This window comes from Perna viridis, chromosome 3 (genome assembly GCF_037379345.1).
Source record: "Perna viridis isolate PV_CMFRI_1.1 ecotype Kerala chromosome 3, ASM3737934v1, whole genome shotgun sequence".
Taxonomy (NCBI): Eukaryota; Metazoa; Mollusca; class Bivalvia; order Mytilida; family Mytilidae; genus Perna; species Perna viridis.
Genome location: NC_142447.1, coordinates 42,059,017 through 42,075,432, shown reverse-complemented (window position 1 = coordinate 42,075,432; position 16,416 = coordinate 42,059,017). Strand labels below are relative to the sequence as shown.

At 33.0% G+C, this 16,416-nt stretch overlaps 2 protein-coding genes across 3 annotated transcripts in view; both read right to left on the bottom strand.

Annotated features, from left to right (window-relative positions):
* Window positions 1-3,167: 3,167 nt before the first annotated feature.
* On the bottom strand, window positions 3,168-3,794 carry LOC148622322 (protein CFDP2-like). Its single transcript, XM_088574118.1, has one exon. It carries the CDS (start codon window positions 3,792-3,794, stop codon window positions 3,168-3,170), a length of 627 nt encoding a protein of 208 aa, XP_088430244.1.
* Window positions 3,795-3,886: 92 nt separating this feature from the next.
* LOC148622321 (myosin-IIIb-like) overlaps window positions 3,887-16,416 on the bottom strand; it is a 45,888-nt gene continuing 33,358 nt past the window's right edge. The window contains exons 21-30 of one of the 2 annotated variants that reach the window (XM_088572140.1): window positions 16,230-16,394; window positions 14,494-14,633; window positions 13,967-14,157; window positions 12,875-12,964; window positions 12,281-12,398; window positions 11,519-11,566; window positions 10,882-10,953; window positions 10,433-10,468; window positions 8,309-8,527; window positions 3,887-7,461 (exon numbers count right to left, since the gene is read on the bottom strand). In XM_088572140.1, the coding sequence (XP_088428266.1) occupies window positions 7,438-7,461; window positions 8,309-8,527; window positions 10,433-10,468; window positions 10,882-10,953; window positions 11,519-11,566; window positions 12,281-12,398; window positions 12,875-12,964; window positions 13,967-14,157; window positions 14,494-14,633; window positions 16,230-16,394 (1,103 nt within the window). In that variant the 3' untranslated portion in view covers window positions 3,887-7,437. The remainder of the gene's footprint in view (window positions 7,462-8,308; window positions 8,528-10,432; window positions 10,469-10,881; window positions 10,954-11,518; window positions 11,567-12,280; window positions 12,399-12,874; window positions 12,965-13,966; window positions 14,158-14,493; window positions 14,634-16,229; window positions 16,395-16,416) is intronic. The other variant, XM_088572141.1, reaches the window with a different exon arrangement.

The window sequence follows — 16,416 nt, the reverse complement described above, 5'->3', positions numbered from 1 at the left end:
AATTTCTTGGTGATGAAAAAGTCAAGGTTAACTAACAGGGATGGACAAAAGATATTGTCTCTACAAAATTAATCTAGATCTATTGTAATTGGGAGACATTTATCTTCGTATGAAAATTTCTGACAGAGTTTAATGGTTATAACTTTCTGGTCAGAAAATTTATGTGAAAGAACCAAAACATAGTTTGAAAAGCAGGAGGTATGCATTGATCATGCAATCTGTCTGCAAGTCCTCAGATCCTGATGAAGAAATTGCATGAAACTTTCATTCTTTATCACATGATGCCATAGTGCAACTCTTATTTTGCATATCATTTTAATCACTCTCTGGGTTTCATAATCCAAAACATTGGCTTTGTCACCTTTGACTAATGGGGACCACCTACCATCTGAAACTCCTTCCACATGATGCCATTATGCACCTCCTATTTTGCATTTCCATATGTAAGACTTTAGGGATTTCTTAATGCAGAAAATAGACTTTGATTTTTCCTTGATTGAGTGGGGACCTTTAACCATGCACAAATTCTCCAAAACCATTGAATAGACTTCAATACAACTTCATCACTTGATGCCCTTGTAATCTCTTAATTGGTATTCCCATCTGAATGATTTGGTTTTCATTATGTAAAACAAAACTTTGTCTTACATCAACAAAGGGGGTGCGGCTCTTCCCATCTGCAACCCCTCTGAAATCTGTTAGTGAAATAAGATGAAACTTTCACATGCTTATTACCATGAAATGCTGTTATGCATGCATTTTCCATTTCCATCTGAATGACTTATAAAGTTTTCATGATTTCAATTTGTATTTATATGCAAAATGGGAAGTGGAGGGTAACATCAAGTAAACTTGGCTCATTGTATTTCTAGTTAGTACAATGTATTATTTATAATGTGTTAACCATTCAATTATTCTTAGAAGTGACTTACTCGACTTAATCCGCTTCATCCCATGGGAGACATAGGGTGACGACTGTGGCTTTCCATCTCCTATCTTTTGCCTGTACTCTAAATTTCTTCCCAGGTCTGTCCAAACTTCTGGGCTTCTGTATTCAAATCTCACCTCCATGTGTTTTTTGGTCTACCTCTTTTTCTGTGGCCTTGAGGGTTCCACTCTAGGACGTGGCGTGTTAAATTAGTACTTCCTTTTCTCAACGCGTGTCCAATCCACCTCCATTTTCTTCATGTAATTGTTTGCATGACCGGTTTATGTTTGGTCCTTTGCCATAAGTTGTTATTGCTAATTTTATTTGGCCACTTTTTTCCAAGGATATTTCTTAGGCACCTGTTTATGAACACTTGTACTATTTTGGTAGATGCAACAGTTGATCGCCATGTCTCTGATCCATATAAAAGCACTGATTTAACATTAGAGTTGAAAATTCGGATCTTTGTAGATGTTTTTAGTACTTTCCTCCTCCAGATCGGCTTGAGGATAGCAAAAGCTTCTTGTGCTTTCTTTTTCCTTACTAGTATGTCTTCATCTGTCCCTCCTGTTGTACTAATGACACTTCCAAGATAGGTAAATTGTACCACATCTTCTATTTCAGAACCTCTTATCTGGGTTTTATTTTTGCTTTTAGCATTGATCCTCATAGATTTTGTCTTTGTTGAGTTGATGTATAGTCCAACCTTTTTGGCATTTGATTCTAGGTTGGAGGCCTGTTCTTGCGAGTCTTGGTGGCGATGTGAAAGTTGGCAAATATCATCGGCAGAGTCAAGGTCTTCAAGACATGATTGTAAGGTCCATTTAAGTCCCATAGTTTGACTGTAAGATATTTTGCTGACCCAATCTATGACCATCAAAAAGAGAAGAGGAGAGAGGAGGCATCCTTGTCGAACTCCTGTAGACACTGGAAAAGAATCTGTTAGGTTCCCGCTGTGGATAACTTGACAAGTGAATCATTCAGAGAGCTGACGAATGATGGATATAATTTTCTCTGGAATACCATAGTGTCTGAGAATGTTCCATAGTACTTGATGGTCTATACTATCCAAAAAATGCCTTCTCAAAATCAATAAATGTAAGGTATGGTGATGTCTGCCATTCAATGGTTTGTTCTATAATGATTCTTAAGGTGGCAATTTGGTCAGTACATGATCTTTCCTGTCTGAAACCGGCTTGTTCATCTCGCAGTATTTTATCAATAGATGATATGGCATAGTACTTTGCTAGGGATGAAAAGCATAGTTATACCTCTCCAGTTTCCACATATAGTCCTGTCTCCCTTTTTAGGAAGTTTTACCAAGATTCCTCTGCTCCAGTTCTCGGGTATTTGTTCTTCCTCCCATATTCTGTTCAAAAGATGGTGAAATTAGTCGATCGAGATAGAATCTAATGCTTTCATTGCTTAGGAGGGATGTTGTCTATTCCGCCTGTTTTGCCATTTTTCAGATGTTTAATTGCAGTGGTTACCTCTGTTCTAGTTATTTGCTTTGTCTTAATCCTCAGATCTTGTTCATATTCTACAGTTGGTGGATCTGTAGGAGGAGGTCTATTCAGGACTTCTTCGAAATGTTCTTTCCAACGTTTCAATTGTTCAGGTTTTGTGAATGTGTTTCCATTCTTATCTTGTACAGGTGTGTCAGTATTGAATGTTCTGCCACTCAGTTGACGTGTGATGTTGTAAAGAGTCTTAATGTCTCCTTTGCTGTAAGCGGTTTCTGCTGCTTCTGCAAGTTGTTCCACATGTTTTTTTCTTGTCATCTTTGCAGCCCTTTTTAACCTCTTTATCCTTTTCTATGTATAATTCTTGTGCTTGTCTTGTTTGTTGTTTCGTGGTGGCGTTCAGTTGTTTCTCTTTACATTTTCTTTCTTCGATCTTACTCCAGATATTATCTGACATCCAATATTTATGTTTGTGCTATATGTATCCAAGAGTTTCTTGACATGTCTCTATTACTGCCTGCTTTGTTCTTTCCCATGTTAAGTTGATGTTATCATCCTCAGTCTCTACATCTTCAAGAGCAGTAAATCTATTTTGGAGAGAAAGTTGGAAAGAATCTCTTACAGTTTGTTCTTTCAGCTTAGCAACATTTCTTTCGTTTGCTTTCTATCTTTTTTATGGGTGAGAGCTTAAGATGGATATGCTTTTTTACTAGATGATGGTCTAATGCTATATCTGCTCCTCTTTTTACCCTTACATCTTCCAAAGATTATCTCCATCATTGGGAGATAGCGATATCATCAATCTGGTTTGCAGCATTTCCAGCTGGTGACACCCATGTAAGTTTGTGACAGTTCTTATGAGGAAAAAGAGTCCCTCCTATAACTAGGTTATGCGGAAAAAGAGTCCCTCCTATAACTAGGTTATTGACAACACTGAAGTCTGCAAAAAGCTCCCCATTTTCGTTCATTTGTCCTACTCCATGTGGGCCAATTTCTCTCTCTCTTCCTTCTCTATCTGATCCCACCTTGGCATTTAAATTGCCCATTAGTAATATTACATCTCTTTTTGGTATTTTATCTATGGTGGTGTGCAAGGAATGATACAAGTCCTCTTTGTCATCTTCTTCAGCATCGTTTCTTGGTGCATATACTTGGATGATGGTTGTGTTTTGGAACCTAGAGTTGAATCTGGCTGTTATAATTCTAGATGATATGGGATTCCACACCAGTAATGCCTTTTTAGAATTTCTTGTCATTAGGAATGCAACTCCCTTCTCTTGTGGATCGTCTAGGTTGGTGTTTCCAGAGTATACAATTGTGTGACTGGAGTTGATACTTGTCAGACCAGATGAATTCCATCTCACCTCACTTAATCCTAAGATCTCAATCTTATATCTGTCCATTTCTTAGAAGTAATGTGTGTGAAATGCAAGCTTGAAAATTAAATTTGTTTATGTTACTGTTACAGTATTTTGGTTAATAAATAGAAATGATGTAAAACAAAAGATAATCTCTTTATTTATGCAAAATTATAGAAAGAAGTTTGTTAATACAACAAATACATTGAAATGACTCAAGAAAATAACAACAATCTATGAATAGCAGAGTTTACATTATTATCCTTCTGTAACAATAAACAACCATAGCACCTGTCAGTAATAAAGCTTTCATTCAGTATATATGAGGGTTAGACTGACAAGTCAAAACCCAACTACTGAACAACCTACTAATAGAATACCCCCCGCACCGGGGGAACTTGAGCAATACCTTTATCAAAACCCTTAAAGATTATACAAAATGCCTTTCATATGATGTTGCAATCACTAAAATTACCATTAAAAAAGAATGGCTATGGTAAAATGCAACAAATACACCAGTGTACTGGTGTAACACAAATACTTTCAGAGATCACAAAAAAAGTCTTCAACAAACGTAAACACACCTTTAAGTATGCTGTATGCTTTGAAAGGGCAAAACAACAAAAATAATGATTTTTCATTATATTGTAAAAGTTCCTAAGGTCATAATTGACAGATTTGTTATAACTAATGTCCAAATTAATTTCCAAATCAATGAAATATCCAGAAGAGGCCTACATTCCCAGTATTTTGTTCATAGAAAAGTACTCACCAGTTAATGCTATAATTAGGCAGTTTGAATATGTTACAAGTCTAGTATATATATATATTGGGCCATTTGAGTAACCCTGGAACATGAGATATTGTACAATGTAACACTGAAGTGTAAAAATAAGAGCTGTCCTTTGAAAAAATATAAGACTTAAATGTTTATTGAAAATCAGAAATGACTTTAGGGGCACCATTTGAAATTGATAGGGGCTTGGTAAATTGCTTTGGATCAAAACATTTTTGTTCATGTCAACCTTGAAATTATTTCATTTTACACATGCATCAAATTAAACAAGAAAACTGCCTAGCCTGCTGGGTACAGCCACCACCTAGGAATTATGTCGTGTTAAGCAACATCAGATGTACTTTTCATGTTTTTAATTTTTTTAACCATAAGTTACACTTTAACCTTAAAGCACCTTATAATCAACCTTGTCCAATGTTTTTGTTAAATTATTATCAAAAATGGTTGAAAAAGTGGTTCATTAGGAATTACTTGACTGAAAGAGTTCAATTTTCAGCAATAATGTTGATAATCCCTTTTCACAATTTTCAAAGCAAATTTCTGTATTTTACCTTATATTAGTTTTGCAGATGCTGGAGATTTTTGTATTTTTGTAAGATTTAGGGTTTTTTCCTACAGATGTCAATGAAAAGTCAGATTTATAGAACTGATCCCACTTGTCAACAGAATCCTAGAAAAAGTGGCCCTAATCTATTTATTCCAAATAATAAAAACTATTTCACTAAGAGTATTATTTACAATTTTATATCATTTGATGATAAGTGAAAATTTGATAATGTTGGGAACACCCACTTCAACCTTTAATGATAAAAGAACCAAGTATTAATAAATATAAAGAATTTATATCCACTTACGTTTCATTTTTTCCATCATGTCATATTTGAGTTACTGATCATTTTTGCTTCCTGGTTCTGATGATACAATTGATAATCCAGCAAAAATATTGTAATAATAGGGCACTTTAATGAGACATTAAATACTACCCAACCACTTTGCAAAAGACTGAGGGCAAAAAAACAACTTCAAATGGCCATACATGTACCTTAAGTGAAAAATAATGTTTAACAAACTGAAATTCAAACTTGATTTGTATTTTATGATAATCAATAGCTATACAAAATCCTTCAATATCTACTGTAAACCATCAGAGACAGACACCCAACTATTTGGAGGGTATATCGCATAATGAAGGGGCTAGGTATAAAAATACCATTTGGTACCCTGTTCATCTTCAAGGATGTGATACACCAGCGTATTCTTCATCTACCTTCACTACTTTCCATAGACAAACAGATCTGTTAGTGAGCTCAGTACAGTTATGCTCCTATTTACAACAAATGAAACTTCAAGTTGAATTATCTCCCTTTACAAATTCATATAAAGATTCACTGAAGCCATTGAATAGCTAATGAATTGTGATGTATATGATAGATGAACAAAGTGACTTCTATATAGCCACAAAATTAGTTTGCCAGTTATTAAATGTGCACTTTGTTTCTGTTGCCTTCTAGATCTAAAAACCTGTGGTGGGGAAATTGAGTGCAGCTACAATTCATATCAAATATACATGTACTGTGATTACCCTAATAATTCTTAAAACAAAATCAAAATTAACTAAACAACAATTTACCACAATTCTTTTATGCATGAAATCAGCTTAGTACTACAAATATACCACAATTTCAGTAGAAAAACATGTAAGGATAGAACTTATGTTTTGGCTACTTTTAATGCTTACAAATAATATAGAATAAACCAGCATCCTATCATAAATTATTTAATATTTAGAACATATTCAACATGGTAGTTTATATAAAATATATCTGGTTTTGGTTTTAATGATACCTGGGTGTTAAAAAACCTGTAACAATATGTTCAAATGGCAAAAATTTTATCTTTGGTCTGTTACTATAAGGAAGACAAAACTGTAGGCTTGGACTATAACCTAGTACAATAAAAATTGGAAGCTTTCAAAATGATACGATTGCATGTGGAAGCCAAAGCAATAGCTATGCCAATTAAACTAGAGGAGATCTTTTACATTGCGACTTAAACACAATGTAACATGAAAATATACAGAAACACAACGTATAATATAAAACAATAAGACCACAAGCAGTATACGAGACTAATCTTACATTGTCATGTTTAAGTCTCTTGACTATGGGTGAGATGGATGCATATACACATAAAGAAAAAAAAGGCATGCTGACTAAATTTTCTTTGTAATACATCGGCCTAAAGATCTTTTGATGCAAACTTTATAATAAAAATAAAATTTCATAAAAAAAAGATACTAAATATCTGCAAACTTTGGAAACTTCGCACTAAAATATATGTAGTGTTCTTTTTTCTGTGAATGAAGTTACACAGGAAGAATCCCCATGTAATTTAGGAGAATGCTCTCATCTAAATCAAAAGTCACTGAAAGCAGACCAACTAAAAATATCAGTTTAACATACTAGTGAAACAAAAACACTGAGTGAAAACCTTGACATTTAGAGGTTAGGCTCATCATAACTGACAGCTATTCAAACTTAAAAGGCTGCGTACAAAAGGTCACACAGGTGTTCTGCAGTAGTTAAGTAGGACACATTGGTATAATGTAGGGCAGATTTCTACCTAGAGAGCTATTTAAACTACATATGTACTTAGTAGCCTACCAATATTTGTATTGAAATTGGAACTAGTTCTTTTCAACTCGCTGTAAGTGGTGATAGGAGACTTAACATTGTAGATCTATGAAGTGAAAACTATATTGATATACAAAATTCAGTAACCATAAGTAACTTGTAATATAATTCAGTATACTATGATTGTGAAAATTGTTCCTTTACACTGACTGTTATATTTAGTTAGAAAAGACCCTTTAATAGTCTACAAAAGCAGTCTTCAATGATATCCATGCTGATTGTTCTGAAAAAAATGAAAAAGAAATAAGATTGATAATATTCACAGGAAGGACTTTAAACCAGATCACTTAATAAGTGTTTTGTTGGAAGAATTAATACCTACAATGATAACTTCACAACACCATCCATTGCCTTTCAGTGTTGATTTTTGCCAAAAATAAACTGTATAACATTATTGTCTTCTACAAAGTAAGCTTTGAGTACATGTTTCCTTGTGTATAATTTTGCTCTTGACATCCTTATCAATAAATTCACATTTTTATTCAAGGTACATTCCATCTAATCTCCTGTCCTTCTTGCCAGACTCTTGAAACACAATTGCAAATGTTTTAATATTTCTCACCGTCCATGCGAGACCCGTTAGGGTAGTCAAGGACGCTTAAAACCCTGTCAATTTGAATATCTTTTACCTATGCCTATAATGAACTGACCATGGATTGGAAACTAGAAAGTGTATATTTTTTTTTCTAACTCTTGTTCCAATATTATAGTGAAACACTGTCCTAACAGATCTTACTTGACCAGTACTTTAAATATTCCCTTTATATCAATTTAAATGTATTTTGAACCCTCATGGGCTGGTAAACTGTCCAAATGGGGTTAGGTTTAGATAGTTTTCACTTTATACACTCACTTTTCAGAATGCTTATCAACAACTATAAACTGAAATTTTTGCAGCAGATTTATTTTCACAGTAAGTGCTGTTAAGCCAAAACAAAACTGTCAAGAATATGTTACCATAATTTAGGGAAAGACTGTGAATTTTAAACTGCAGAAAAGTAAATTGATCACATCAAAAAGATTCCCTTATTACAGTTCTTAGATGAGTATTAAAAATATGAAATGACTACCTGGTTCTGGAGTAATCTCTGATAGGCTGGTCTCTTTGTTAAAGGTCTACCATTAGCTAAGGATTGTCTGTCACCTGTCTGTGTGTAGTTCCTCTGGGGAATGGGTGGAGCTGCATGGGAATGGCGGTGAGGGATATTCTCAACAGGAGGAGCAGGTGGCTGAGTCTTTCTCTTCTGATCATGTTTAGGTGCTGGATTTTTAGTTATCCTGTTCCCTTTCTGAAAATTTTCATTATTGTTATATGTATAGGTGCTTTTAAGTTAAGATTAAACATTGTGGATTAGATAATACAGAAAAGCCATTGTTGTTCTCACCACAAGTTGGTAAACAATAAGTAGTAATTTCATGTTCCACTAACTGAATACCAATTTCAGGTACTTTAAATAACTTTAATATCATACAGTGCATAATGCTAGGCAAAAAATAAGCACTTAGTCCTGAACATTACTTGAAATAAAAATAGCATAATAAAGCATAAAACTTAGATGGATCTTAGACTCCATTTTCTGTTTTCTTTATCAAGGGCCAGTGATGGACTAGTATTTCTCAAAACATGTAATGGTATAGATACACTGTAAAGAGGAAATGAAATATATTATAATGGGCAGCCCCTGACCATTTGTGTCAAAGAGCCCACAAATCAATACACGTAATAAGGTGTTGATCCATTGAAACAGTGATAAAATTTAAGGGTAGATTGATTGTTGGGGTTTAACGCCTGAGCAGCAATATTTCAGTTATATTCAGGCGATCAAATTAAATGGGAAATATTTGCTAAATGCAAGTTAGAATTCAATTTTGCCAGCAGAAATTATTTCCCCTTGATAAAATCTATATGTATTTTAAGTTCAGCTCAGAAATTACCTTAGAAACTTACATTAAGCGAGACTAAAAACCTGAGTGTAAATTTTCAGTACTTGTTTTATAGCTAGTGGAAAACATTATTAAATTCAATCTCAGTAAAATATTGTAGGACCTGATCCCCAAGGGAAGTAATCCATACTATTACAGAACTAAGATTGACACATGCTTTGCTATCAGTACCAAACTTTTTTCTCCAAATTTCTACTTTTTGAACTCATATTTAAATTTTTTTAGCCTCCCTTTGTTTAGCCTGAGCACAAGTGAGCTTCTTGAAGATCTAAATTTTATTGCAAACATTTCAAAAAATAACATGACATGATCATTTATAGTTAGAATAGTACTACTTAAATAGTCTTTTAGCCAGGCATACACAAGTTCACTTAACTAAAATAGCATGCTAATTGAATCTAAATGAAATTGGTGAAATAGTGGTGGCATAAAAACCTACTACAGCCTTATATTACAACACAGAGCAATTAAACAAAAAACAATTTAAAACCAAAAAGGAGAGACAAAATTATTATCAAATGGTAAACCAGCTGATTAACAACCAAGACAAAATATGAATTTAGACAATGAATTGCTTCAGTCAAAAATGAAAACTAAATCTATGAAGTACATGATTAAAAATTGGAAATCTATCCAACAGGTATAATTACAGTGAGTAATATACTTAATTTCAGGGAACAGAGTTGGTCATTCCTTAGGTAATGGTCATTCCATCAAGGGAAGATCTCCATCTGCTAAGTTAACTATAGAACTTGCTGTAACAATTCACTGTTTTTATAGTCCTTTATGTTATTACATTTTATTCTGCATTCAACATTGAAGGATTGTTTTGATTTTTGACCAGGTTATTGGAAATAAACTTTCGGGTATTTCTTGAGCAAGCGTAAATTGCCCTTAAGTTGGTTATGCAAGCATAACTTTGTCCAAAATTAAAAACAATCATTATAATTTGATTTCTAGTCAATTAAAGTCAAAATTTAATTTGGAATTTTCCCTTCATCAAAGCCTTATTAAGTTTGGTATTATTTGAACTGCGGACTGCAGATTGATCTATGATAATGATGTAACAGTACCAAGTTAGTTTCTGGAAAATATCCTATCTTGCCCAGATGAGAAATAAACAATAAAATTAACTACCAGTAAATGCAGAACAAATCAGCTGTGGATGCTATTGGAAATAAAAATAAAGAACAGCTAGAAAGAAGCGCTAGCATGGTTATTGGTGCTAAGGTCACCTAGCTATATCTTACTGATAAGGCTGAATGTCTGCGAATACTTGGAGGAGACTGAAATCATTGTAGACTAACATGTTAATAAAATTCTCATGTGAACCAGAACTGATTAGTCAGAAATGGTATAAGTGCATTTATTATTGCTTTTTTTTGTGATTTTAAGCACTAAATATTATGATTACTTTTCAAGATAACAAGAAAAAAAGTTCATTTCAGTAAAGGTGAAAATTATAAAATATGTGTCTGAACAAGTTACATTTTTAGCAATGAAAAGAAAGAAAATTATTTCTAAATTAACATACTACATTTACTGCATTTACTTCAATGAATACTTACTAAACATGCATTATTAAATAACAATCAGAATTTAATCCTCAATATGAAAGTTACAATATTATTCATTCACATGAAGATCAACTTCGACATTCAAATTATTCCCCTTTATTTCATCAACAGAATATCCTTACCTGCTCTTCTTTCTCCAGACAGAAGTAAAAGTTTTCTCCCATCAGTTCCTGGTAATCACATTCACCATGCTCCTGTAAAATATACACAGGACTACTAGAAATCGTGTAAGACAGATAACATACCATAGTCTTTTCAAAACCAAGTTAACCTTTCAAGCATTTACCATGATGTAGAAATGATTTGCTACCAATGCCATTTAAACCATATTGATTAAGGTAGAAGATTTTAAAATATAACTCTAAAAATCTTTAACTTGTTGGTATTGTACTTAACAGTGATATTGTTTGCCTTAAATTACTTCCAAAATAAGGCTGTTTCCCCTAATGAAAGTTTCCTAATACTAATGTATGTAAAACAAAATGCTCAAAAATAATTCCAAATAAAGATACACTATTACCAAATTAGTAGTCCTTGGAGAGATATGTTGTTTCTGTTCAAAATTACAATGAATTACTATATATGACCTCTTATTCTTTTAATATCCTCTTAAAAAAATTAAGTAAAAAAAAACAACAAGATTTTGTAGGACAACTCCCAACTATAAAAAAAAGATATGGCCAACAACATCACAGAGTTATTAGACATTTATGTAAATTAACTATATTATCTTTTAAGAACAGTTTCTTTCATACATACCTGACCACATGGTACTGATAATAATCCATCCCAGTTGGATAATTTATTCTGAAAAAAAAACCCAACCAAAATGAATTTCTTTATAAAGACACAATATGAAAAAGGAAACCAATATTAATTTTCTATAAAAAAAAAAAAAAGAGTCACCGTCACTTACCTGTTGCCTTGTTACTTAATTCCACAAATAATTGACTTCTTTTGTATTGCGGGAGGGAGGGTTGGGATTTTGTGTCTTTCCACATTTTTGATACGAAGTCAAATTAACTTCTTTTGTGTCTAAATGTCTTTCTTGTGCGTGGATAGGCGTTACCAAACAAAAGTATTGCTTGTCTTAACTGCTTTTGTAAACATTTTGAAGGCAAAGATTGTTGAAATAATCAATGTATGGACTAAGCTGTAGCTAATTAGTAGAAGTTCACAAAATAATCTACTTTTTATGTACTTTCAAGGTGCTACACCCAGTAGGTTGGCTTTATCAACTTACAAACTGTGTCTACTTCCATAAAAATAATGAAATTTGAGAAACTAAAGATAAACTTAAAATCCTCATTAGAGAACATAAATTATATCATAGGGCTTGAACTGAGTGATACTACCTCTTACATGAACCCATGATCACTTCTAAACAAATCATATCATAGGGCTTGAACTGAGTGATACTACCTCTTACATGAACCCATGATCACTTCTAAACTTAAATCATATCACAGGGCTTGATCTGAGTAATAATACCTTGTACATGAACCCATGATCACTTCTAACCTTTTTATGATACTCCACCAAATCTTTTAATGTTCTATGGACTTTTTGCTCTCCTATGATAAGAAACTTTTTATTGGGAAGTTGATCTATCATATAATGTCTGGCTCTTTCCTTTGCTCTGTACCAAAAATATAATTCATTTTTAATGATAAATCACAGAATATCAATCTACAAAATATAAAAATGATTTAGTTTTTTTTTAACTCAAAAAAACATATTTATGATAAAGATGATATGATAGAAAACTGCCAACTGTTCTCATTTGTATTGTATTTTAAACACCATTAGAACCTCTGTATTATGAAATTAGATCAGTAAATCTTCCAGATATAGCTAGGAACATTTTATGAGGCAAACCAGTATCATGTAGTAGAAACCCATTGTCATATCAATATCTCTTTTGAGAAACAGCAACCTTGCTTTTCACAATTAAAAATCAATAAGTGTCTTTTTGTCAGTACTTTCATCTTTGTGAATTTCATTAAAATCCAACAAGGCAAACAAAAGTGTTTTTTTTTGGTGTTCTTCGGAAATGTAGAATGAATGCAAAAACTAATGCTAAAGCCCTGCCTCGGACTTTACTAAGTAAGTTACCTGAATGACAAGGTGTAACCGAATCTACTCTCACTAACTCTAACCAGGAAACATCCTACTTGTTGACTCTTCAACAGCCTCTCTGAATCCCTGAAAATTTAAACATTTATTGATTACATTAAACACAATAACAATGAAGTTCTTTTCATGGACAAGATTGTTACACGTAGCTCAGCATCATCAACATCATGTGAGCTAAAACCTTTAAAGCCTCTCTCATCTATTAAATCTTTCTAACTAAATAAAACCTGACAATTTCCTGTTCTTACTGCGTCTACATACTATACAGAATTAATTGAATTAAAATCAAATCCATAAAAAAAAAACAAACATATATCAAAATTGCAAAATGCTCAAATAATAAAAAACTACATGTAAATGAAAAAAGAACTACGGTATTGTTTATGAGTCTGTTGGTAGTAAGATGCAAATACTTAAGTTTCAGTCCCTGTAAGAATCAGGCAGTAGGTGAAACATAGTATGAAAAAACACATCATTTAGATAGTGTAATTTGCCTTTTGCACCATCAAAATCAAGGAAAACAGACAAGATTTTCAGATTTTTCATATCATGCTGGACCACTGAGTTACAATTTCATAGAAATGCACTGAAAATGAACATTTCAAAGTCAGATAACTCTGTCAAAAACAAAAACCTCATTTTTTTTTAGATTCTATTGAAAAATTTCTGACCAAATCCAATGATACATCCATGAGTGAAATTATATTGTCAGATCTGTGGGTTTTTGACATGCATGTTTCTGATTTTTTCCCATTTTGTCTGATTCTTACAAATACTTACACTTAACAAAATAACTTCATGTGATTTGTGATAAATCTTGTCGATTGGACCAAAATCTATGGATCAAATCTTAATTTGAACTGAAATCGATTAGAAATTTCAAAATGATAAGGTCTGTTTTTTTATTTTTTTTATTTTTGACCAAGTAATGCAATTCAACAGTCTTTAGATGCACTTAACACTTCCTGAATGGTACATGAGTTATGAGCAAATGTAAATTGTTGCAAACAATCCTTGTTAGTTGATGTCCCTGAGATGACATCTGAAATTAACTTTTACATATCAAATTACCTTCTACTGATGACACCATGGAACCATTCTGCTATAAAGTTACCATCAGCATTAACTGGATCATACACCTGTTGTGTCTGAGTCTCTTTAAACCATCGTATAGTGGCATGTTTTGTCCCTGGAGGTCCAAAGTTTGTCGATGATATAGGCTTAAACTCATCATCTGAAAACTCAGACTCTGAATCACTTGCCTAAAAACAAAATTGATTTAATGCAATGTTTCTCAAATTTTCTTTGATCTTGTGGTAAGTTCATGAACAAAGGAATTGTAAGTGTCAGGTTATATTGAAACTGTCCCTCCACTTATTTCGAATGATTCATTTGAAAAAAATCAACCCCTCAGTTCTTATATTGGCTGCAGTTGGAAATACATTTCTATTTTTAGCCAAACATAGCTGTCTTTTGGCTATATCACTGTTAAGCATGGCTTAAAAAAACTACTTCATTTCTTCATAGACAATTTTACATGTATGTTTATTTATTGTATGACAGCATTCCTATAAGCAGTGTTCAATATTGAAACTTACCTGTGTACCCATTTCCCTGACTTGTGTAGTCGATGCCGGTTGTTCGTAACTTCTTAGAGAGGGCTGAACTGAGATCACATCTGAAGTGAATATTGGTATGTATGGTGGAAGATCACTTTCTTCATAAACACCAAAGAATGCTGAAAAAAATGAAAATGTCATTCAGATCTCTCCAAATTTTTTTTTTCAAACTTAACTAATATACAGTGAAACCCTTCTTAATATAACCCTAATTCTAATGCAACTATCATAAAACAAGACTCTTCATTGGCTTTGGTCAAGCATAAAATTCTCAATATAATTGTTGTAGTCAATTCAAAAATTATGTGCAGTCAAGATAATTTGCATAACAATAAAAATGGCTAACCTAGTAATAGTCAATGAAGATTATAACGATTTTCTAGAGTATTCATAGTGATTAAATGAATTTTTCACTTCCAAATTGGCTTATTTTAATTCCCTATTAACCAAGATTACTAAACCCTAAGGTAAATTCCAAATCTCTTAAGAAACTACTTTCTTTGCACTAAAAGTGGTCAATGTGGGTCAAAGAGGACCCTAATTGAATGAATGAAAGATAAGATTTAATGCTTCACACCTCATTTAGAATAATTTCATTAGAATAGAGATAACCTTTTTGTATTTAAAGCTTTGTGGACGTCCAACTATAGTTTTTTTGTCACAAATATCCATTTATCTGGCAACCTGTATTTGCAAAGGTAAACTCAATTTACTACAGATGAATATCTGCAAAGCTTCAAAAACGAAAAAGTCATCTGTTAAACAACTACATCATGGGCACATGGTACCACTGTTCCAATGATGGAGTTACAGTAGGACACGTGACTACATCATGGGCACATGGTACCCCTGTTCCAATGATGGAGTTACAGTAGGTCACGTGACTACATCATGGGCACATGGTACCCCTGTTCCAATGATGGAGTTACAGTAGGTCACGTGACTACATCATGGGCACATGGTACCCCTGTTCTAATGATGGAGTTACAGTAGGACACGTGACTACATCATGGGCACATGGTCCCCCTGTTCCAATGATGGAGTTACAGTATGACACATGACTACATCATGGGCACATGGTCCCCCTGTTCCAATGATGGAGTTACAGTAGGACACGTGACTACATCATGGGCACATGGTACCCCTGTTCCAATGATGGAGTTACAGTATGACACGTGAAAAAAAAATTCCATAAAAATATGCATAAGTCAGATAACTTCAATAAGAAAATAGGAATTTCATCAAAATCTAGACAGACTTTAAACAATGGCACGATACAACTATGAATAGTTTAATGTAAATCCAACATGCCATTTCCAAAGTGTTGGATAACATGTAAATCTTGATCCTCCAACATTTTTTAAATAAAGCCTTACAACTCAGAAACTATATCTGGAATTTTCACAAAAAAAGTATACAGACTGTTAGATCATCATGACAAAGAATTGCTTAAAGTTTGAAGTTATTAAACAAGGAGTTCTTTAGTTATAGTACAACATGTAAAAACATCTCATAAAAATATGAAAAAGTATCAAAGTGGTCACAAGCTATAAAAGTGGTCACAAGCTATGACATCTTCATTCAATTTACTTTAAATAAATAACTAACATCTGCATCATAATTTTCTTGTATAAATTAGTAGTTTTCTATACAAACAAAGTAAAATGAAGAAGAAAGTCAAGTTGTTTATTTCTTGAGCAGTATTTACAACCTACCTTTAGGTATTTTCTGGTCATTAGTTTGTGCCACCTGTAGTTTATTACCGAGGTCAATACTCAGATTTTGAGCAGTTTCAAGTAGATGTTTTATTCTCATAGCATCTTGTTTTGCTTTAGCAATCTTCCTCTTGTATTCACATCGTCCAAGAAATCCTCTCACCACTAAAAGAAAAATAATCCATTT

What these genes read in the sequence shown, in the direction of transcription:
- LOC148622322 (XM_088574118.1), bottom strand. Translation starts at nt 3,794, where the DNA reads ATGGACAGATATAAGATTGAGATCTTAGGATTAAGTGAGGTGAGATGG.